The following is a 25,480-nucleotide window of genomic DNA, read 5'->3' as shown; positions in this document are numbered from 1 at the left end:
TTGGTGAGGAAGCTGGGAGCACTAGCATGGCATTTTAAGCAATTGCCAGGTAGACAAGAAGATATCAGATGCTATTATCAACAAATAATAGCAAACAGCAGCATGAAAGAAACCCCACCATGCTCTGTAGTGAGAGAGCCAGAGAACATCTGGCAATTCCTACACCTTGCTCACAGCTCTGTCCTTTAGTCAGGGGTCCTGTTCAAAGCTCTGCTGCTACCAAAGATTGCTAAGTAAAAAAAGGGTCTAAGATCAAGTCAAAGAAAGGCTCAGCAACACTGCAACAAAACTTAGATGCATATGGTCCATGTGGATCAAAAAAGCAAGAAAAATCACTGAGGGGGTTTTGGCAAGTTTGGTAGAGTCAGAGATATTCAAAGCAAACAACAGCTCTGTGTTGTGAGATCCATACTCCAGCTGTACAGTATGAAGCTGGAAATGGTAAATGCTGGGAGAGAACTGTGCAGCACAGGACAAGGCACAAAGGGAAAGGACAAACCCATTTTGTCATGATTTGTTCTCTACCCTTGCAACTCTTCAGCTGGTTTCTCCCTGGCTGTCAGTGAGGCCAGCTTTTTCCTACCAGAGGTCAAGAGAAGGCAAGTGTGTAAGAAGTAGATCTAAAAAAATAACTCAGTGGTTTGGCAACTTAAAGGTCCATCAGTTCAAAAAGGAAGAGAAAGATGTGTGTTTTATTTTGCATGTAATGTAATCTCCAAATGTATAACATAATTTGGGAACAAGGAACTTCAAAATGAGTTACACTCTTAAAAATTGAGTAAAATTCCTTAAAATTTTGAAAATTGTTGCTCTTGAACTGATTCTGCAGCTTCCAACACTTTAAAACACTCTTCACTGAATAAACACAATTCAAAGAAGAGAACAACATATTTCATAACTAATTTCAGCACATCAGACTGTAAGTAATAAAACATACACTGACAAGAAAGTAGATGTCATAAACCAGTCAAAACCCACGACTGCTCTGAAACATATTGACATTAAATAGAAAAATGGTTGTCATTGCCTTTATTTATCACACTCTTTAGAAATTTATATTACTAGCAATACAAGAAATCATACACATCCTGTTCATGAGAGGTCAGGCATTCATAGCACTCATGTCCCAGATGAGGAGGAGGTTTTTATGTTATTTTTTATGTCCTTGGCAGTCCCTTAAATGCAGAAAGATTAAAGATAAAGTAAGAAGCAAATCTGCAAAAGATTCTAAAGGGAAAAGAGTCCTAAAAGCTATTATTTAAACAAGAGAATTTCCTCTCCTTTGTCTTGTTTCCTGTGTGCTTATGCAGAAATGGAAGGTAACATCTTTTAGATTTATCACCCTCTTTTCACAGAATCTGAAGACAGCCTAATATTTTCCAGTTTTCCATCTGCAGTATTTTTAAGGTTATCTAATGAAAACCCTTTAAACATTTCAGAACATCTCAAATCATATTCTCCGATGCCAAGATTAGATAATGATTCAGTATTAAAAGATGGGAAAAACACCAGGTTTTGGAAGTATTTGTCCACTATAATATATTAAATCTCTACTGCAGAAAATACAAAGCCCCCAAGCTTCAACAGAAACCTACACAATCAAAATTTAGGCTCCATTTCACCCTAGCTCAAAACAGTTTGCCATCATCTTTCTGAGGATTTTATTAGTAGCTACATTTCAGAAAAATAAACACAAGAAATGTAAAGATATAAAAGTTAAGATGTATGTACATTGCCAGACTCTTATGGAACACTGAGGAGCTCTATTATTGCATGACAGCACATAAGCAATACAGGAAACAGCAGCAGGAACCTGCAGGCTCTGTAACAATTTGTAGCTTATATATAGATAGTTAAAATTATTAGATTTTTATTCCCCAAAGTAAAACGTTTTTGATTGCTCAATAATAGAGAACATTATTAGTCCATTAGTTACTTCTTTATTTAGAAGCCTCAGAAGACCAAAGCAGCACACGGGCTGAAATCATACTACATTTCAACCTTTTCATTTCCTTCCATTAGTGCCTGAAAGGAGCTAACAACCACAATTAAAAGCAGTAACTCCACTGCCAAAAGTCTCCTGAACCAAGTCCTCTGTGCAAAGCACAGAAACTACCAGCAGGTAAATACTTCACCCAGAAAGAGGGCACAGCTTGCAGGTGCTCCTCAATAGCCACAAGAGCTCTAAGGGTCAGATGAAAGGTAATTTATACTGCTCTGAGCCTCTGCTATTCAACAACTAATCATATCCACATTCTCCTGCCAGAACTTGTTATTGACAGCACTCATTTCTTTTGAATTTTTAGCAAATTCCATCAAAAAAATTTTTACCAGCCACTTCTACACAAAATGAGAGAGCACACTTTGAGAAGAACTATTCCGAACCCAAAATCAAACATTTTATGTTTCATACTGTAAAATGGGAGCAAGTCTCACCTTGGTATACTCATCTTTGGCCTTGGTAAGCATCCTTAAGATATCCACTTCTTTGTTATTAGCAGAATTCATGATCATGGGGGACACCCCTGTTCCTGTGCCCTGCTGTGCTTTGAATTGTTCCTGCTGAGTTAGGCTGAAAGGTGGAGGATATATGAGAAAAAAAAGCACAAATAAAACATAAAAATTTAACCACAACCACTGTACAATACTTAATTGAAACTCAAATATTTGTCTTTCTCCATCTACATTAAAATGTGCTGTAAAAAAAATCACTATTAAAAGATCTCTATAAAATCATAATTTGACATAAGATGAATTTTCTCCAATCTTGACTACACTAGACCATAGAATAAAATTTCCATAACTGAGTCACAATTTCTATACCCAGAAGGAGCAGGAATTTATAGTGTTATTCAGTTCTGCTGGTGGTGGAGGATGGCAAACACACACACAAATCAGGCATTAAGTACTAGCAAATGACCAATTTCCTGCCCCAGCTGTTTTATTATTATTGTAGAATGCTGAGAATTAAAACACACAGCCAATTGGCTGAGCAACAGGGTATTTTTTATCTATATGAAATACTGCTATTATAAACCACTACACATGGTTTACATTTGCATGAATCCTCTGAAAACTAGGTTTTATTGTAGTAAATTACCAGTTTGAGAGCACCTAATCACCACCAACTGAAACTTGAGCTAGTTAACTAAAATGAGCTGTCAAAAACCTGGCTTTCCTAGGGTTCATTGTTTATTTCTGGAAATTCATGCCCATCAATTATTTCTTGGGTCACAGCTGACTCAGAGCTGTAGGATATACAGCAAAACCAACAAACCCCACTGAACAAAACCCCACCACTGTCCCAGTCTGCATTTCACACTGTTCTGTCACTGCAAAATGAAAAGCAGCAGGTATTTCTTCACAAAAAGGATATATGGAGGAAAGATGGCAACCTTCCCATCCAGTATTTTATCACAAATCCTATCTGGTGTGTCTAATCCTATATACCACAGGCAGCTGGAACAGCCAATCACTGCCTGGTCCTACCCAGCCCCTTTACAACATCCTCCACATTATAGCTCTAAAAAATGTAGATTGCATATGTTGATAAAATCTGTATGACTTCAGCTCCCTTGTTCTCCAAGCAAACATGAAAACCTGCAGGACACAGTTTAAAAAAAAAGGGCCCCTGCAAACAAAACAGGAAAATGAGCCCTGTCTAGCCTGGACACGAGAAGAGTGATATTGAAAAAAGCTGTGTGACATTCTTAGGTTAAAATACAGCTGAGAACACAGTCCTGTGTGAAATCTTCACCTCTGGCTGCACTGCAAAATTAAAGTTTAACATTTAGAAAAACACATTTTTATGTGCATGAAAGCAATGACTTTAAAGCTAATTGAAGTCTTGCTTTAAATGCCAAAAACAAAGTGAATTTTGAATCTATTGCTAAGAAATGAGGAAGCAGGGATTCAGTCATGCTGTACAAACAGGACAAACCCCACAGAAATTGTATTAATACAGCATGCCCTCATGATATCCTGCACTTACATTAATATAAGGGAAAAAAAAGAAAGATAACAATATTAAAAAATAAAATCTTCCCAAATTGAAAGATATATTAAACCCCCAAAGAATACAATTCTTCAAAATAGGTCTCTGAGTCATCAGGAAATAAATCATATCAACTGGTACACTCTGATGTAGCTGGAGAGCTGCACTACAAATTAGGAAAAATTACTGCAATACAGTGACTTATTTATGATTTTATGAAATGCAGGCTTGACACTTGCAACAAAGTTTGTAAGTTTAAAGCAGAAAGGCATTATAATCCTAAAAACATAAAATGTGCATGTATGTACCAGAAAACATACATTAAAAAATTTACCCATCACTTACTTTTTCATGAGCTCTGCAATTCTTTGGCATTCTTCTTTATCATAAAACCAAATCCCATATATGGACACTGTAAATGCACATCAAACACAAACTGTGAGCATCTTCTCAAACAGCAACTCTTCCTGGTAGATATTTAAATGTGACCTGCAAATGAATCTTCAAATTTATTTTCATCTTGTGTTTTCCCCATCCACAAACACAAAATGACACCTCAGATCCTATAAAATCAAAAATGATCAAAGGCACATCTCTAAGCATTCAGATTACAAGCTCTTAAATACTCAATTAAGGCAAAGGTATTTGATCCTTTTCTTCAGAACACTAAACCAGTGAGGGTTTTTCTTTAAAATCTTTTTCTCTGTGCTTTATTTTATGTCACATCCATTTGGCTCCACTACCAGCATGCTGCAGGGAGCATTGCATGCATATGGAAGGAGGAAAATCTGTTTGGTTTTCAAAGAACGTTCAGGTCTATCTTACAGAGCATCTCTGCCTCCCTGGAGATTTGCTGTAATTGTGCCCATTGTTTTCTGCAGGAGATCCTGGGTTTCCTCCTCGTTCCCTCCCTGCCCTACTGCAGGCAAGAGCTGTCTCTTAACCTCACCAGGAATTGGCAGTTCCTGCCATGTCTTCCAACATTTCATTTGACATGGGTTGAGCACCTGTTCAAAAACAACTGCAACACTGACCCTGATGATGTAATAATTTCTACTATTAGGAGAGTCCAAAAGCAATAACTCCTTCAATTCCACAGAGCCAAACATGTGGCATATGAAGTTTACCTTGGCTTTGTTAATGTTTGGAAAGAAAATGAATGTACAGCTGCTTGCAAGACACAAGTATATTATTTTCTCCATTCCCCCCAAATTTAAAGCTGTGTGTTGTCTTCCATACAACTACAAACGGTCCCAGCTATTTAATACACATCATGTTGGCAAAAAGTCTAAAATATCTCACAAATCAAACATCCTATAGGCATACAAAAATTACCTTTGAAAATACATACTGTCCTTTTGATGATTATTGAGAAGTGTGATGATTTCTATTATTCACCTAAAAAAGGCAAGTAACATAATATGCACCAGTGGTTCTACAAATGTGCAACTTAAGAGCTGAACTGCACAAGTAATCTCAGTTTTTTTTAACAGAAATATTAAAATATGCATTTAAAATCCACATTAATATCCTAGCATGTTCCAATGGGTGTTCAATAATAAACTGTGGGCCTGTAGAAAAGTTTGTGCACAACTCATAAGGTTGCAGAACGCTGACCTGTTATGCAAAATTCCACATCCTTCTGATGGAACACAATTGAAAATTTGTCCAAATCACAAGTAACTCCATATTCCTCAATGCAACAGCACAGCAAGCAGACTGAGAATCCCAGACAAACCAAATTTGTTTTAATCAAGATTCTCATTCTTTATAAAAGAATCTCCAATGGAGAAGAGTATTGATGAAATTTTGGCCATCTGCTCCATCTTCCCAAATTTCTTTTACGTCTGCCACAGCTGGTGGCACCATCAATTATGCAGCACAGGTTGGACAGCTTCACCTTTGGCCAACAGAACAGACATGTCACAGACTATCGATGAATATCTGATAAATCTGAGAGCTGACAGTCCCTTGGAAATGCCAAACTGCTCCTGGCCTTTAGAAGCTGCAAGGCTCACACTGGCTGGCTTCTGCTGCTGATTTACCTCAAATCAGAGACAAACACAAGTAAACTGATAACCAGAACAATGACAGATTTCAGATTTTACAGAGCTACAACTAATATTCTGAAATACAGTTGCAACAAATACAAACCTCTTTGGGTCACAGAACAAGGGCACTGGGTCTGTGCCACCAAACCAAACCACACCACCACCCAACAACATATCCCACCTCAACTCCAGTTTTAAGTCAGGATACTGCAGATCCAGAGACCTTTAGCCTTGAGTTTGGCTGAATTTCAAACCCACCCACATTTATTTCTCCCCTTGGTTAAATGGTATTTTCAACCCAAATTAGGAAGCACAGCTGAAAGCAAGGTAAGAGCAAAGCCCAACATCCTGTGAGCTTAGAGCTCCCCCAGTCAGGGGTGAAATCTTTCAGAAGTGGACAGTTCTACTTTTCTTCCTTCCACACTGCTCCCATCTGTCCAGAGGAGATGGACACTTGAAATTCACTGAGAAACAATCCCTGAGCCTGTGGCAGCACAACACACCCTGAACTCTTTTATGCAGGTGAGAGTGAGGGACCAGTGAGAACACAGCAACTTGTGGAAATCTGAGATACCTGAAGTAACCATGGCAGAAATTCACTATATTCTCCTGTCATCTGTATTTAAGAGAAAAAAGTGTAGATAGTAGTGGTAACAATGAGTATTGATGGCCTCCATCTTGATTAGTGATGAAGACAAAATGAAAAAAAAAACTTCTTATGTGTGTGGCAACACATAAAACCCCACAACCAGAATGAGAACCTAAGCTGATAACAACCTGTGACTGTCTGGGAACCTGGCACACTCACAGACACACAATACAAATTCACTGCAAGCTTTCTACCAGCATGAAAACACTGCCTGCTTTATCAGGATTAAACATAAACAGATTACTTTTATCTGCCTTCCCACTCTGTCAGACTGTTTGACAAAATAGAATTTCACATCTAAGTATCATGTGTAGAGTGGTAATTTCATGTTCATGTTAAAAATGAATCACAAAACATCAGAGACACAAAGCAAATTTTTCCACTGCCAAACAGAAGAGGAAATATTAAGGCACTTTAGGCCCAGCCTCAACCATAAAGTTATGTAAGAAGAGATTGTAAAAAACAGAAAAAAATAAAATCAAAGTCAAGTAATGAATTGATGACATTAAAAGGAAAAAAAGTGCCACAATTACCATGTTGTTAACAAGATTACACAAAGCTATGACATAATGCAGCTATGAAATCAACAAGATCCAATTAACATTGAATGGGAAGCTAAATAAATTACTGAAATAAACTGACTGACATTATTAATTATTAAGGGTATCAGTCTTTAGAATTTTTAGAATTTCTAAAAGGCAGGCCACTCATAAATTAAAACTGAAAATTTTTACCCAAATCTGTGAAGCTCCTTGAATAGCTCAGTGACTGAATTTCAGGAAGGGCACTATTTAAGTTTGAAATCACGACTTCAGAGCCAATTCGAAAGCTTCCGCCTTACAATTTTCATTTTTTTGGCCATGGATTTCTCCTGTCCTCACAAACACTAGAACACTTGATGCTATTTATATGCAGAAGCTGACAGCTGCTATCTTCCAGAATTATAGACAACAATTTCCAACCTCTCAATATTTGAAACATTAATTTAGTTATTACGATGATACAGAATTTCTTATCAACCTCAATCATTCGTGTTAAGTATTCTATTAAAAAGAAAGGCATTTTCTAGGATTACTTTTTTTCCTCTTCATTATTCCAGTGATTAGATTTTTGTCTTCTGGATAGACATTTCCATTATGAAAGCTTTTGTTTCAGTGTACCTGCAACATGTGATTTTTAAGCTACTCCTCCACAGACTGCATAAAATGGATCCAGAAATAACTACTGACTAGAGATTCCCCTGTACCTAGGTTCTGTTTTATACTTGCTGGTATTAAAAATAAATAAATAAACACCAAGTCTCAAATTTGTGTTTATTCTTGATTCCATGTTTAAAGTATTTTGGTCTATGTATAGTCTAGACTCTTGCTCCTGAATATGTAAATCCACACTTGGCTATGTTAAAAAGAAATTTCTGTATCCGTGTCTTGCAAGGCAGGCAGACACCTTTACATTGCTATGTTTAGGACTGCAACAAGGGAGAAATATAAAAAAACCTGAGCACAGACAGCTGCACACTATCCTGGAAAGCTGAATTCCATCCCAGAGATGTTATGCAATGATACACAAGCTGTGAAATGTTATCTGAAGTGGCTGCACTGCTTCATTTCTCGGTGGCTGAGTCGAGATCCTGGACCTGGGTGCAAGACTTGAGTGTGTGGCCTGAAAAAACGCCAATCACCCCAATCCAAGTCTGTAAGAAATTTTTTTGAACATATGACTAATAAATACCTTGGAAAAAATTTGGCTTGAGTAATTAAAGTCAGGCACTCCATTCTAATTGTAACTGCTCTGCCCTAGGATCTCAGTTTATGAAATGGGAAGAATAATATTTATAATCTGAGCAAGGTAAGACAGTTCTGTTTGTTCATGAGTTGCCAGCTTTATAGTGATGATTATTGGAGAAAACAACATGAAAACTCAATAATTCTGACTCTAGTGCAGCACTCCAGTGGCATGTAACAAAGGCCATGCATGAGTAATGAGGAAAAACCAGAATACTGAGTAGCCTCTCGATGTGAGCACCACTCCAAGCGTTTGATAGCTGAAACAAAGTCCTTATTGCAAAAGAAGAAAACCACACAATCTAAAAGTCCATAAACAGAGAGATTGCACAACCAGCCTTAACTCTGGTATTTCCTAGTTTAGGAGTCCTAAAGTTCTTTTAGCTCTAAGCAGGCTTTAAATTCTTTCAGACACAAAATTTTGCTCTTTAGATACTTAAACCCAAAACACTATAAAAATATTTCCATTGTATCCTGTTATACCACATTGATAGAAATATGGCTCATCAACAGGACTGGAATTTTTAGGCCTCTTGTTTCCAACATTGTGCAAAGCTGCACAATACAAAATATGTATTAGGTAAATGTATTTGTTTCTAAATAATGGAAATTTCTCTCTGGCTAAATCCTGGTATTTCTAGATTTTAAAGAGAAGTCAAAATTTTAATGATTCCTCAGGCATAAAAATGTCAATAAATTGAAGCAAGGTAAGAGTTTTTCAAACAACAAAAATGTGTATCTTGCTATGAGCTTAATCTGAATTCCTAAAAAGCTCTGAAAAGGCCCTGCCTGTTAAATTATCAGACAATTGTTCTTTCATTTAAAGGCTGATAAAGCTCCTGATCCACTCATTTGGAGAACTGTTAACAAAGACAGGGAAAAGGATGACTTGATATTTCCATTATCTCAAATGTTTAAAATAATCCATATGAACAAGTAAGCTACAAAAAAATCCCCTAAAAAACAACCAAACCAGTTGTTAAAGGAGAAAGAATCCTACTCAGAGACATGTCAATGCAAAGCAATGACTTCACATGGCTTTTTTTCAGCTTAACCAGTGGAATTCAGCTGAGGAGGGAACTGCTAAAACAATTTTATTCTAAAATAAAATAACCACAAAATTTGCAACAACAAAACCCCCAACATAATGAAAAAGCCCCTCCAGACCCCTTTCCCCAAAAGCAAATGTTTTGAGAGTGGGCAGTGATTGGCAACATCACTGAAGTCAAGAATAAGTTCGTCACCACCATCTGTTTAATTGTTCTTGGAACCATGCCTTAAAAATCAAGACAAAATTTTTGTTAATAGAATGGACCCTGAAATATTCCTACCATCATCTATCAGTTGTGAAAGTTGGGGGACCAATTTGCAGACTTCCAGATAGAGCCAGTGATTATTTCTGGTTTCATGAGGCAAAAAAAGGACAGCACAGACATGGTGGATGGTTTAATAAATCATGTCTGTGACTCTGCTGTGAGAGACTGACTTCAGGCAGATTTTGAATCCAAATTTATCAGAAATTTTAATGAAGAAAAATCAACTGTGTAGCTGTCAAACAGAATAGGGTCACTGGAAAGCCCCCTAAAAGGCCTCAAAGCTGAAGTTCTGTTAGTACTGTAGGAAAATTTAAAGCCCATTGATGCACTTATTTCCATAAAGCTCAGCAGATGTAAGAGTCCATCAGCAGGTTCTTTACTTTTTTTGGAAAAGAGCCCAAATGCAAACTGTATTTGCAAGATTTCCCTTAAATATGCCTTCTGTTGATGCTACAAGAAATTTTTAGTCCTGACACAGGAATAGCATCTATATTATGATCCATCTGGCTTAGAGAATTTTTTCCCCCCCACACCACTGGTTTTCCAGTCACACCTCTTGCCATTGCATCATCAGTCCCAAATCATTTTTAAATCATGATGGTGCGTGACAGTAAAATTAAAGCAGGAAGGCTGTGGAAGCCAGGCTATCAATTTCTGAAATAACAAGTTGTTCTTGAGAAATATTTTTTTCTTATAAATAGGCTCTCTTAAATAACAAATGGTTCCTGTTACTATTTCACAATAGACTTCCAAAATGTCCCCGTCAGAGGAGAGTTCCATAAGCTAAAAACTACATCCAAATATCCTCATTCAACACAAGCAGGGATCCTATGAAATACAAATCCATCAGGGAAAAGCTTATTGGAAAACAAATGCAACTCCTCAACACCTGGAAGGATTATTTTCTAGCTTACCTGTGCTCTGTTTTCTCTGCAAACATTAGAACGTGTCTTCAACACACTGCAATGAAGGCAGGCCCTGCTGTACAGAAATCACCTGAGCAGAACACAGCAATGCCTTACACAAATCCAGACTAAAGAGAAATCCACACCTTCCAGCAGCAGAAAGGCTTGTACTAAAAGGAGACTGTCACAAGTGGAAGAGGTTAAACTACAAACCTTTTCTTGATTCTGTGCACTTCCCTCCTCCCTAGTAACAAAAATCTAAAAGAACACCGCTCAATCAAGAAGGGGACAACACACCTTTTCCAGCCTGGAGACAACAAAAAAATTGCTTTTATTGGAAAGAATAGAAAGGAGAGCTATCTTCAGTGTCTCAGTTGCAGCCTTTCCTTTTTCTTTTTGCTATGTTAAGAACAGCAGCAGCTTCTGTGTGTTTCTTGTGGAGGATCTGGGCTTCCATTCCCACAGGGAAGAGCTGCTCTGCTGCCTGTGACACACACAGCTGGCAGAGGACTCACCAGGATTCTCACATCAAGGCTTTCATTTATAATTTAGTCCAGTCTAAGAATATGTTCCCAATTATTTTTAAAGTGCATCTCTGAGGTACCTGCCAAAGGTACACCTCCAATTCTACAGCTATAGTTAAGTTCAAGGTCAAATTGTTTTCCAAACTCTGACAATGCCATTTTCCAGGATATTAGAAGAGAAGGGAAAAAAGAGAAGACTATTTTAACCTCAAATAGGTGTTCAATAGCATGTCATTTTTTCCTGAAACCTGAATTTTTACTATAATCAGTATGATGAGCTGTCACTCCAAATGGTTTAACTCCCACAAAATAATGAACAACTTCAGAAAGGGCTTCATGAAGAAAATAAGCAACCTTAACTATACATGATGTTTCTAATTCTGACTGTTGTGATCTCATCTCTTATTTCTCCACTGCATACCTTCAGATCCTAAGTAATGGAAATACATTTGCAGATCTGGACTGAGCTCTTAGCCTGCAACAATCAAAGTCTGAGCTACTTGTATACCCTTGTTCTTGTAAGAAGAAACACATAAATACTGTAAGATAAGAGAATTTGAACTCTCCATTTTTGTATTTTTCCATTTGTAAGCTCTATACACAACACCATTTTGGATAGGTAATTGTTTTATTTTTACTACTCCATCTCTAATTCTAAAATGGTTAGAAAAATAATTTTAAAAATCTACACAGAAATAGGCAAAAGTCAACTACTCCTCCTGAGGTCTCAAACAGTTAATTGATATTTACAGCATATTTTATGCACTCCCTTTCATTGCTTTGCCACAGCCTGTTAACAGGTTACAGCCCACAATTAAAGAGTTTTCTACTCTTCTGTAAGCATTCATTCCCTTGCAGTCAGCTGTTGCACTGCCTTCAGTAACACCTGCTTGTCTGCAGAGCTGCAGACAAACTTTGCAGCACAATTTTTAGCAATAAAATACAATTTCACAGGCACAGAAAGGACATTGACTGTTCTCACAGAATGGCAGGCAAACTGTGGGTAGGTTCACACGGTGTTCACAAGCTAAATTTCACCCTGAACCCTTTATCATTCACATATGGTCACTGTATTTTTACATGCTTGAAAGCTGAAGGATCATTTAAGTATTAATATTAATTTTTCAGCTGCATTTTTCTTGTGAAATTGCAATTTAGTAATTTCTTTCATGACGATAGAAATATATCCCTTTGAAGTACCTTGTTGCTTTTTTCTTTGATTACTGTAATTCTATTTTAATTTGTATCTGTATTTGTATCTATTTTAAAGTTTTATTTTAACAATTGAAGTTAGTTCTCAGATTATTCAGAAGTTTAGTGATTTTTCTATAATGTTGCACACAAGACATTCTGTGTGCAAGAAAACAGAAAATTCTGTGTATATGAACAAAGAGAGAAACAATGCACCCCTGAGATCAAGTTTGTCACCAAGAAAATGTAATGTAAATAGTAAACAGTTTCTTATTTAACCTGTAATTCAACTGAAAAAGAAAAAACCCCTCACATTTATCAAATTCATTTCATATTAGCAGCTAGATATTTCACAATAGCAGCACTGGAAGGTACCCTGCAGCTCTGAATCCCTGATTATGGACTAGAGATAGAGTCATATTTAAATAAAAATTTGGGATTATTGCATGGGATTATTTTCACTGCAGCAACTGTATTGTTTCCACACAAAGCAGAAATATGGACTTCATTTTGCTTCAGAAGTCAGCAGTGTTTTACTAGCTTATGCATAATCCTTTAGGAATAAAACTTAAAAGTAGTCATCATCTGCTTCCTCAGTCTCTCCCCTCCTTCAGTTTTTAACTTTCAGTGCAAATTTGAACATCTACTTTGTTTTCTGTTGAAGAGTGTTAGAGAAATATTTACATGAGAGAAACCAGAATAAAAACAACAGGTAACAATAAACAGAAGGCAGCAAAGCCCTGCAGGAAGACATAGCACACTCACAAAAAAAATCCCAATGTTATTTCTCTCCTTTTTCTAATTATTATGAAATTTCATGAACTTGTTAATTGAGAGATGCTACACATGCCTGTATAGAGGATTTAACACTGTATGTTGTTTAGGAAAAGACAGTGAAATTTTACAGAAAGGCAGTTTGTTTGACAGAGCCAAAAGAATTGGTACAGCTCAAACAGAAAGTCCATATCCTGTCTAAAACAATGGGCAGCAGCAGATGATCCACAGAAAGGATCTTCTTAGTCCCTTTATTGCTGACTTCTGACCTGAAGCTTGTGCCTCACATTATTTACTTTTTTTTTCCCCCATCCCTGGCTACAGAATCTCTCTGGTTGGTTTAATGCATGTAAACAATACCACTGTTATGCAAAGGGATTATTAAAACAGGCTCTTAAAGTCCTGGGCATATGTATGTCCAAAACAACAATGCCAGCAGGAAAAACCCACTGGGTATTTTCTGGGACTGATTTTAGGCAATTCATGATGAAGACTTTGTGCAAGGAGGCCCTGTAGCAAACCCCTCCACTGGGCTGCAGCCACAGCCACTGAAGCAGAGCAGGCAGCAGGCATCAAGCCCAGTGCTGTTCCTGCTTTGGACAGCAGTTAAGACAAAAAAGCCACTCTGCCTTTGCAGCCTGAGTGAAATTCCACTGGAGCACTTGCACCATGTTCCTGTATATAACACATTCCTTGTCCTTTAAAGGGTATGCTATCTTACACTTGGGAAGGGTTTCTTTCCTCTTCCCTCCTGTAATTGAAAAGTATTCTTTACTGCCGATTTAAGGTTTGTTTTGACAAAGAGACCACTGATGAGGCACTCAAGAGCTTGCATTAAATCAAAGTTAGACAGAAGTGAGCAGCTTGTATATGTGCTGTGGGATACACTTGCTCACATATTTATCTTCCATGTTTTGAGAGAAGGTTACAAATATTTTTATATATATACACACACATATAAAAGAGCGTGAGTAAGCAAGCTCACATTCCAAGAGAAGTTTTCTGGCTATGTCAGGAGCGTAGTCCACCCTCTGCTAAGCAAACCTATTTTTTTCAAGCACAAGAGGATATTATCAGAGGAGCCCGTGTGGATATACAGAAACCAGAGATCGCCATGGCTCGCTGAGGTGATGAGCTGATGGGTGGATGGCGCCCATTATCTGCGCTCCTCAATCCAAGTTTTCCTGAAAAACGGACAGGGGGAGGAGGAGGAGCACAAGGCACAGAGGACAAGCAAAGGATTAGGAGTGAACAGCAAGAGAAGGAAGGAGAATGCAAATGACATTGAAAACGTTTTGAAGAGCTAGAAAATAGTTCCTAGATTAGAAGATCCAGTTGTCAGCAACTTAAAACAATATTCAGGTTTTACCTTCTGTACAAGACTATTACATAATCCTGAAACAAGGAAATTAACCAAGAGGAATGTGCCTTTACTGTCTATAGAAAAAACCACTTGGCTTCAGCTGCTTGGAGGCTCCTTGGAATTGTAAAATGTTTCAAGCCTTGGTTCGGCAGGCGTATCACCCCCTGGGCAGCCACCAGCCGGGGGAACCCGACGCCAAGTACAAGGGGAAGCTGGTGCATGAAACTCAGCTCAACTGCTTCTACATCAAACCTGGAGGTAAGACAGCATCACCCACTCGTGTGCACACAAACTGCACTCACAGCTGCCTTCAGGGTTGCCTTCCTGTCTAACTAGAGCAATCTGTGTCATGTAGGAGACTAGTCTAATACTTCACAGCAGAATTTGGTGATTATGTACTGGGAAGCCCTGAATGTGTGATTACACCACCACAGGATTGAGATAATTCTAGTAATTCTCAAATCTGGGGAGTTAAGTAGATGGATGGCTTCTTTTGGTTATATATTGTATTTTGAGCATCTAATCAACATTGCTTTCCCACTTCCACTGTGACATGATTAAAAAAAAAGGAATGCAAGTGCAGGAAAATGAAAGAAATATATTTATTTTGTTGTAGACAAAGAGGCTAAGAAGTTTAAAACACAGGAAAGCTGGAAATACTAAATACATGTGTGCGTATGTGAGGGGATTAAGCTGCAAAGGCGGTTACACAAGGGATTTGTGAAAAGCAACCAGCTCTTGTGTGCAGGAGAAATACGTCGGCACTCATGTACACATTTCCCCTGCTCCTGAAACACCCAGCATTTTATGCTGTGCAAGGAGGGAAGTGTGAAGCAGAGGTGTACAGGTAGTCATGTGAAAATAACCCCTCTGAAAAAAAAATAATCATTATCTGCTGCAAGCACAACTCTTGAGCATTGCTGCATCATGTGCCTATCTTATCTTGGAAAGACGTCAGGAATGCCCAGCACTGGCACTGCGCTCTCCACAGCAAACCTCCAGACAAGCTAATTTGTTACTTATATGCTGACATCCATAAATGGGAAACAAAGACTGTGCCTAGCAGATATATGCAGCATTAGTCTCCTGCCATCCCATACAGAAACCCATCCCCAAAGGTGGGATGTTTGGGTCTAACTATTCCATACCCTTGTCCTACTGATTTGTTTGCCCAAGCTGAGATACAGCTGCACCATGCACAAAATAATTATCAGCCATCTAAAAACTACACAGCTTTTTTGTCTTAACTTCTTAGCCTGTTTCTTCTCACATGGCATACTCTGACTTCCAGATTGGTCTGAAACTCAAAACCTACATTAGCATTGCTGCACTTCTTTTCCTTACTTTGTTTTAAGCACCTTCAACACCCAACAGAAAAACATCATTAAAGCAAAAAGAGGGCAGCTGTCATCACAGTTACAGCTGCAAAAATGCACCTGACAAACCAAAACCTGTTTGCTTTGCTCAGCCAAAGGCTTCCACAATTGGCATAAAATCCTCAGGGTGGGAAGGGTGAGGAAGAAACAACTAAAACATCTTGTTTAGAAAGTATCTGTGCTGAGTTGGGTGCTGTGACTGTGGTGTTACGCACCAAAAATTAAAACTTAAGGCCTTCAGCAGTGGTGTCTGCAAATTCCACTGAAAAACACAAACTGTATTTAAAGGAAAATATGAATAATAAAGCAGCCCTGGAAAAAATAAATTTAGAAATACTTAGTAGTACAAACAACTTGGCTTTAAAAATAACAAACGAGAGCAATTTTGTATTTCTTCCTTCTTTCTTTAAAATATGAACTGTAAAAACAGAAATCATAGAACATTTACTCTCCACAATACCCAGGAAAAAACCTCAAACACCCTAAAGCTGAATTAATTAACAGCTGCTACTCCTAGAGTCACAATAATAATTTAGTTTGGCTGGAGCTTCTGCAGTTCACTTAGTCCAGTGTTCTGCTGAGAACAGTGGCACCTCCAGTTTGGGGAAAGAAGAAATCATGATCAACAACAAGTTTCCATCAAAAACTATATTCTATGGCACTTTTTCAGTTGATTTATTTTAAATTCATTTTCCTGTTCCCTTCCCTAGGTTAAAAATCCACTCCTCCTTCCATGGAATTAAGCAGAGTTTAGCCACAAGTTTCAAACCCTGTAGTTTGTGCACTCTAGAAGAGGCAAGCCAAATAACCTGACTGCTAAATCATAATTACTGATGTTAAAACCCACTTTCCTTCATGTCCATCTACCCCTGACTGCACTATTAACTTATGCCATCAATTATAATAATATTTTTATATCTCAGCAGGCAGGCATTAAAGATTTTCAGGTAGCCCTGAAAATTCAAATGAGACAGAAAGCATGAAAACCTAACATGTAAATGCACATATTTTATGGTTTTGGTGATAAAAATATAAATTGGTATCTATACTATTTCCAAGGGGCAGTTTATTATGCTCCTTGACATTCTGAAGTAATTTTTACCATTTTTTAAGGACATAAAAATTATTAGTTAGTTGAAGTATAGACCACAAAGGCAGGAGCTATATGGGAAATGTAGTAGAAAATTAGTAATGCCTTTATCTATGTTTTTATAAACTGGTTTATGAACAGGTAATTTGAGTGTAGGTACAAGGAAGTCAATAAACTGAGTGCCAGAGGCCATCTTGCATGAAAAACAAGAATTATCATCACTATGAATCCAATAAACAGAGGCAGTCAGAAGCTTGCTTACTTCTTTCAAGAAAATTTGCAGATGAAAAACCATACAACAGTTAGGCTGGACAGAAACTTAAACAGGTTTCCAAAAAAATGCATGCAACATGACAAAGTTCATGCTGCATCCTTCATTTTCTGGGTTTAGAATTAAAAGCATTAATTAATTAAAAACATTAATCATTTTTAGCAAGTTTCCTTTGGAAATTTAAAAAAGGAAAAGAATGCCTATGTTTAAGTGTGTTAGTATTCCAACACTCCCAGCAAAACTGAGGTTTCACTTTAAGGCCAGGAACATCCAGGGAAGACAATCATGACCTCTGCTGTTGTTCTGTCTTGCTGGATCCACAATGAATTTTTAAAATGCTGATCAAAGGAGAGAAACTGGAATGGAAAAGAGGAGAGATTTGTTTGTATCTCTGAAACAAAAATGTCTCCAAGGACAGAAGCTCAGGTAAAGCCCAAACATTTGTATTCTGAGACATGGCACCAGTCAGTCCAGGCAGACTTTTCAAAAACAGCTTTACCCAAAACTGTTTAGCAAAAAACAACAGGCTGAGAAGGATACATCCCTAAGAAGGGCAAGGCCAAAATTATTTAGCATTTCTACAGTTTGAGTTTGCACTTCTGTTTCAAATTGACAAACACTTTTCAAAGGGTTGGAAACTACAGAAATATTTTCCTAAACAAAACATGCAGGTTGCAGCAGGCCAGAACAATAGTTCTGCAAATAAGCACAAAAAAATGGTTTTAACTTATTCAGTTGTGACAAAAACATTGCACTTTGTGTAATGATGCAGCAACAGAAAGCCATGTAATGTTTCTGAATCAGCAGACCACTGATTTGGAGACATTTAGAGATAAAAATAATACAAACTGGACTAAGTTAAACACATTTACAGGTATTTGTTTCTAAATTCTGAAAGATGAAGGAGCATTTGGGGAATAATCAATTGAATATACATTTCTATTTTCTGCATTCATCCTTTTGGGGTTTGATACTGGATCTGATACTGAATGTTGGCAGAGGCTGATAAAGGAGGTTCTGCTTTCTGAACTGGTATTTTTACCCAAACCAAAACCATCAAACAAACTTTACATCATAAAGACAAAGGCTGGAATATCTATTTTTCCTGTCTCAATTGAGCAAGGAGCAGTTTAGTGGTCAATATGCAGAAGGCCAAGTCTAAATACATACACAAGGAAATTTAGCCACCAAATGCTGGTTTCATACTGAAACAAAAAATCAGAAGAAAAAGAGGTTTAATACACACAATTACACAATAATATAGTGTAGAGTATGAACACATTTCAAGGGGAAAAATACACTATGGTAGCCAAAAGAGGATTGTTTTTCATCATATATTCTTTTTTACATATCACTGATTTTCTTGTTGCTTCCTACCTTTTCCCTTCAGAAGTAGATTTGTAAAGTCTTCAAGCTAAGATGTTTTTTACAAGAGAAATGCTACTTGCAGGGTCACTGCAGAGGTGGGACATTTATAATCCATTTGTATTTTTATTAGGATGTATTTCCTTAGAAGGGTGAACTAAAATGTGCCACCATCAGTCTCAAAATGAGTTGCTCTATTTGAGAGCATCATGGATGCTGTAACAATCTAAGAATGAAAAATAATAGTTTGAGGAAAATACACACTGTTACCTTTTCCTAAACATTTTACAAGCCCTTGCCCCCAAGCATATATTTGGTAAAATTTTCATACATAATTATGAACTATGGGGGAAGAAAAAAAAACAAACAGCAACCCACAGACCACAGATAAAACCCACAAAATTCCCTTAGACAGCTGGCAAACTTCCCTCTCCCTCCCATCCCGTTTACCAGATGTCTCTGCAGTGTAAAAACCTGGGAAAATAATACAAAATGTTCAGGGTTCTGATAGACATGGCAGCAGGTTAAAGTGAAAAACTGCAACAAGTGTAAGGTTATGCACAGCCCACGTGTGGCTGGACAGCTGTGCCAAATCCAGGCACGTCTGTTCTGCTTTGGTACCACCCAGAGCCCAAATTCAGCAGACACCTTCCACTAGGAAGGCTTTATTCCATTTCAGGCTGAGGAGATGACAGGAGCAACAGTGTGGCACAGAAGGGAAAAGTAACTTCTGTGTCCAAATAGGTGCAGAAACTGTCAGAGAGAAATATTGCCTGACATGCCACACAATTTCTTTCTCCACTCAATATAGCAGAAAAGCACCCAATTAACCTGTATCAGATCACTGTCACAATTAGCATACTATTTTAAGGTAGGATCTTGTGTTCTTGGCAGCTAAAATGCTCAAGGTGAAGCCAGTTCTGAGATAAGCAACTTCATATTCCCCAAACTCCCTGTTTCCTACAAGCATCAAAAGCAGAATTCAGTGATGAAAAGGTAAATGAGTGGAATCAAGAAATAAATCCCTGACCCAGCACACAGACAAAAACATCTGGTACAGTGGAGAGTGGGGAATAGCTGTAATTATTACACAGCTGCTAAAAGGAGAAAATTAAGGTAATTTAATCAATAATTTACTGCTATATATTTCTTCTGAACCATCTCATATCAATCAGCATCAAGGCTTAAGCAGCAGGCTGTGACTATTGGTTTTCCCAATAACTATCAGGAAAATGAATGAAAATAAAGTAATAATTATGTAGTTAAGATTAGTCAAACATAACTCATGAAAACTTAAAAATTGATAGATCATTTAAATAAAACCAGAACTACTGTCTTGTTCTCAGAAAGCAAGCATCTAAAATTGCAGTTAACTAGAGAAGTTTAAAGATCACATTGAAAATTGCCTGTTTGAGCCATAAACCTTCTGTTCCTTGGTGGACAAAGATTTCTGCTGGCATTAAAAACTGTAATTCGAGCTTCCCTCCTGGCTCTGAAATGAATAACCCCAGCTCTACCCTGACAGATTTCCCAAAAAAAAACCTTTGCTGTGAAATAGTGGATCAGAGCAAACATTAACTGGCATGCATCCCAAATCCAGCCTGAAAAGTCCTGGAATTAGACTGTGCCTCCAACATGGTGTTCAGACAATAATTCAACTTAAGATGACCAGGATCACATAAAACAATAAAAGAAATATGCAAAAAGAAAATAAAAGGATTAAATATACCTTTTTTTATCTTAAGCATTTCTAAAACTTACATTTATTGTGTACAATTTTGGAAATTTCTTTTCCATTGATCATATATTGGATACAAAGCAAGCTTTACAATAGGATAGCTGTTACATCAGAAAATGTTGTTGGGCTTGTCCACTACACAAGCACCACCTTTTGCTGCCAAAAAAAGATTTTAGACTGTGAGATACAACCAGCCACAGATACTCAGCTGTACAAAATGAATTTTGAATATTGGAAGAAACAAAACAATGGGCAAGGCAAGCAATTAAAAATGCAGAGGGAATTGTTAGTTTTGTTAGATTTGATAAGGAGAGCTGTATGAAAAGCAGCCTGAGAAGTCACTAAGTTAAACAACACATTAGAAAAAGATAATTTGTTTCCAGATACTGTTAAGTATTGCTGCCCAGCTGTTCAGTGTTCTGCAGAGTAAACAGCTATCCCTGAGTACTCCTTGTTAGTATGTGAAAGCAGGAGACAAAAATAATCCTACAGCATAAGGGCCTAAACATCCCAGTTTTCTAGAGTTCATTTAACAATAAACCTCAAGCCTTAGTTTTGCAAAAAACCATAAAGGCAAATTGTACAAGAGCAAGAAAATATTCATTTAGAAAATGGAAGAGGAAACTCAGAACTGTGTTTGGTTGAGATCCTTGTAAAAACCCACACTTATTGTGGAGGAGATCCCTTTATTTCATGTTGCAAAGGCTTTGAAATACAAAATAAGGAAGAAAGGGCAAGAGGTATGTGCAACTCAATGAAGAAACCACCACAGGAACTGCAGGGAGCTAAAGAAAACCTGGACAACTCAAAAGAGTCGCTAAAAATTGTCCCCCAGTTTGCTCTGGACAGATGTCTTCATGAAAATCTGAGAAAACAGCAGCTTTTGCTTTGAAGTATCAAAACCTTCAGTTTTCTTGAAGAAATAGTAATTAAGCCTTTGTAAGAATACTTTAGGAAGAGAAGGGGTAACATAACCTTATACCAGAACTCACCTGATACTGACAAGATTTACAGGGTTTTTTTAGTAAACCCAACCATGAATCTGCTGTCAGACAACCAAACTCACAGTTCAATGAAGAGGTACAGATTTATCCATGGTTAGATCAAACAGCTAACCCTGGTAAAAATCAGACACACAGACCCAGACATCCTGCTCAGAAGCACAGCTACTTATATTTGAGACCCTGCAAAACTAAAATTTTCACATCTCTTAGTGAAAAAAGAGCTTACATCCCCCACTCCTTGATTTTTCTCTTAGTAAAAAGAAAGTTACAATTCATGTGCAGTAATCAAACTAAAAACTTATTTTCTGTCACCAGAGAATTATGACAACTTCTAATTACTCATTATACCACTTGTATCAACAAAAAAGAAATTAATGGATCAGGTTTCAAAAGGGATATTGGTATATAAATGCAGAAACTTCTAATGAAGTTTCAAAACAGGAATAAACAAGACTACAGCTACATAAGAAAAAAGCCTTCAAAATCAGATAGAATAGTACTTAAAATCCTAATGTCTGACCCAGTCTAGGTTAGCCTGGAGATGTCTGCAAGTCTTTTCAGTTTGCTTCTGAATTCCAATTCTTTGTCAGCTTAGAAAATAGTCTCAAAAAGAGCAGTTTCATTCAGGCTATTTAGAATGTTCATCCTCAATTGCTTCTACCACATAGTGTGTGTGAACAACAGCATTTCCTCTTGATCTGTTTCCCAGCTCCAAATTAGTTTATGAAAAAAGAAGGTCTAGCAGATTATCAAATTGGGCTACTTTGCAAGGCACAGATTGCTTTTGCCTTGACTTCACCCAGAGGGAAGCCTGAGCATCACAGTTCACACAAACCATTTCAGAAATCTGCTTTTGTGCATAAAGGACAAAGGCCAGATCAGGTACTACAGCTCTGCTTCCAAACTGAATTTCCAACACATTGTAACAGTCTGTGTGCAGATCTGCATGCACAAATCAAATTCCTCAGGTCTTCCACTCATTGCTGAGCTTGCCTGACACTTGCTAATTCCTGTGCAAAGATCATCATGCAATATCAACAGGAAGCCCAAAGTAATGACTTGGTCTTTCAGCAGGGTTTAAATTAGACTCAGCGTTATGTTGTCAGGAGTTACCCCAATAGCTGAGCACAACCTGCCTTCCAAGGTGCTCTAAGAGCAGGGTTCTGGAGCAGAACACAGGGCCTGGATTGGCTGCATTTGTCCATTTTTATGCAGAAAATCAAGACTACAAATACTACACTGAGACTTTTCAGCAGTGACTAGGGTGTATTCAGAAAACACACATACAGGCAACCACAAACATCCACAATTTGCCAGCTAAATGAGAAGATTACTCCTAAGCACATCCTAATACTTTCTGTAGGGAACACTGAGCAATTCTTCTCTTTCAGAACATCAAAAAAGCAAAATTCATTCCTTCAATTTCACCCCTTGAATGCTGCAGTCTAAGCACTTGGACTACCTTAGCCAGGAACAGACTGAAGAGAACCTGACTCCAGTATTTAACCCCAAGTGTCACATACTTACACCTGGCATTTCTGTAGAGCAGAAAAGGGTCCTGCAGCTGGAAATCGAGGTCTTTAGTAATGGGTTCTGTTCGGTTTTCCATGCTCAGTCTGTTCATTATTGTGAAACCATGCCTTGGAGAAGCTGATCTGAAAGGGAACAAGTAGAAATCCCATCAAGTCGAGGGAAAAGGAAATCACAAGAATTTCTTTGTTGAGTAATTCTCCAATTCATTATTTATTTATTTTCTTTGTTGTGTAGTGCTCCAAACTCCTTATTTATTTACTTATAAGAGATGCTACAAAAACCTAATTTTGTTGCCAAGGAAATAACAATTGACTCTTGCAGTTTTGGTAATCCTTTTAATTATGGCCAAGGCCTACATTAGGTATGAGAAATAAACAGACCATCAGTATCATGTGATTCAATGCCACCATCTACCCTACAGAAAGCAGCAATTAAACCAAGTCAGAGCAAGGCAAGCCCTCAGCACCCAGGTGGACAACTGCAGATACTAACAGTCAAAGAGAGAATTTTCTATACTACCTAAAACCTAAGGATAAAAGCCACCATGTGAGAAACTGAAACAGGGTGCCTCAGAGCAGCTGTGAATCCTCTCCCATCCCTGAATAATCCCTGATAAATTTTGAACCCAAACCATGCTGTGGTTTTAAGTCACTATGCTCATTCATGGAGATTACATTCACAGGGGTCCAAGGATAAGGGAAGAGACGAGGATCTGACTCCATGTTTCAGAAGGCTTGATTTACTTTTTTATGATATATATTATATTAAAACTATACTAAAAGAATAGAAGAAAGGATTTAATCAGAAGGTTAACTAAGAATAAAAAAAGAATGATAACAAAAGCTTGTGTCTGGGACAGAGTCTGAGCCAGCTGTGATTGGCCATTAATTAGAAACAACCAACATGGACAATCACAGATGCACCTGTTGCATTCCATAGCAGCAGATAATCATGGTTTACACTTTGTTCCTGAGGCCTCTCAGTTTCCCAGGAGAAAAAATCCTAAGGAAAGGATTTTCTCATAAAATATCATGGCAACAAGATTACACTTCAAGTCACTTAGATAAAACTGTTGAACCTGTCATGATCCTGACAGGAGGCACTTCTTCCAAACTAAGTTTGGCAATAAAGGAAAAGATGATGGCTAAACATTTGGGAAAGGTGTCACCTCTGCTTAATTGCTGCTGTGTGGATTTCTCTGTGAAACCAAAATACAGGAACCTGTCTTACAGGATTGGAGTCAACCAAACAAATAATCCTTGTTTGCAAGGGTCAATATTTCCCTTCAAACAAACAAAGAGTCCACTTCCACTGGTGTTCATCCAGTTGGAAGTCTGGTTTCTTGACTGTTCCTGGAATTCACAAAGATGAGCTGGGCAGGGAGTGAGTCAGGCCAAGTAAAATAGTAACATAATTTTACATTGTGACTAAGGTAATGAGGAGAAACAAACACAGCACCAGCGGTCTCCAAACTGTCTGCTGGAAATGTGATTTCCACAGGACTTCATTAATTTGTTTGAAGTCACAGAAAATGAAAGTTAAAACTGTTGATGAGGACAATGCATGCTGTTACTCACAGTTTACAACCTGCTCCATACTGCTGCCTAAAGTGCAACCTGTGCCCTAAATGGAAACTTCCTCAGGCAACAAAAACAGCAGTGAAAGACAACAATACCAGAAGGACCAGGTTTCATGTTGGCAGCTCTTGAGCTTTGAAAGCAACACACCAGGAAACCCAGTGGCAGCACAACAAAGGGCTGCTGCCTTCCTCTTGAGGTGGCAAATTTACAGCACCTGATCCCCACTGACCTGAGAAAAACTGCTGCTGTGCTGACCATTGCCACTGCAGGGACTGAAACCAGCACTCCCACAAAGCTCACAGCCTCTTGGGCCTCTCTGGCACCTCACACACTGCTCAAAACCACCTCTGGCTTTTTCAGCTCTCCTACCAGATCCTCTTTGACACAAAAGCTGAAAAGGTAACTTTCTGCTTTGGTGTTACACCTCAGCAGCTGCTGCAAGAGCTGCTGACTATGCAACTCTGATTTTAACAGCAGTCACAGAGAAATGCTGGGGCACCAACATGGAACCCCCACAACAGAACAAACACACGTGCTACAACAAATGGTGCAAAAAAATGAGGTTCTGAAAGCCACAAGCAGAGTTGCTGCTAAAAGAAAGCATGAAAACCATCCAAAATGTTGGATGAAATATGCATGTAAAATGAACAGACACAAGTAGTATGAAAGTTCCCCAAGTAGGGGACACAACATTTCACAAGCTCTGCCATGTCCTTCCTTTCAGCAATACAATTATTTATTTCACTCTTTTTTTGTTCAGACAATTTTAAATTGCAAATGCTATTTAAACCACCACAGAAGATTTCTACAGTTTACCCATGTAGTTGTATTTGCAGGGGTCTTAGGATGAGAGAAGAGAAGAGAATGTTGACTCCATGTTTCAGAAGGCTGATTTATTATTTTATGATATATACTATATTAAAACTATACTAAAAGAATAGAAGAAAAGATTTCATCAGGAAGCTAGCTAAG

At 37.9% G+C, this 25,480-nt stretch overlaps 2 protein-coding genes across 7 annotated transcripts in view; one reads left to right on the top strand and one right to left on the bottom strand.

Annotated features, from left to right (window-relative positions):
- Nucleotides 1–25,480, bottom strand: part of DCP1B (decapping mRNA 1B) — a 41,568-nt gene that overhangs the window by 13,920 nt on the left and 2,168 nt on the right. The window contains exons 3-5 of the mRNA XM_074540188.1: nucleotides 22,923–23,050; nucleotides 4,340–4,406; nucleotides 2,437–2,572 (exon numbers count right to left, since the gene is read on the bottom strand). Of these exons, the coding sequence (XP_074396289.1) occupies nucleotides 2,437–2,572; nucleotides 4,340–4,406; nucleotides 22,923–23,050 (331 nt within the window). The remainder of the gene's footprint in view (nucleotides 1–2,436; nucleotides 2,573–4,339; nucleotides 4,407–22,922; nucleotides 23,051–25,480) is intronic.
- CACNA1C (calcium voltage-gated channel subunit alpha1 C) overlaps nucleotides 14,304–25,480 on the top strand; it is a 451,825-nt gene continuing 440,648 nt past the window's right edge. For 3 of the 6 annotated variants that reach the window (XM_074540179.1, XM_074540178.1, XM_074540175.1), the window contains exon 1: nucleotides 14,305–14,809. In XM_074540179.1, the coding sequence (XP_074396280.1) occupies nucleotides 14,680–14,809 (130 nt within the window). In that variant the 5' untranslated portion in view covers nucleotides 14,305–14,679. Of the gene's footprint in view, nucleotides 14,810–25,480 lie in introns of all 6 variants that reach the window. The other 3 variants (XM_074540180.1, XM_074540173.1, XM_074540177.1) reach the window with 2 other exon arrangements.

This window comes from Zonotrichia albicollis, chromosome 4 (genome assembly GCF_047830755.1).
Source record: "Zonotrichia albicollis isolate bZonAlb1 chromosome 4, bZonAlb1.hap1, whole genome shotgun sequence".
NCBI classification, from domain to species: Eukaryota; Metazoa; Chordata; class Aves; order Passeriformes; family Passerellidae; genus Zonotrichia; species Zonotrichia albicollis.
The sequence above is the reverse complement of the archived record's forward strand: the minus strand, read 5'-3'. Positions and strand labels throughout refer to the sequence as shown.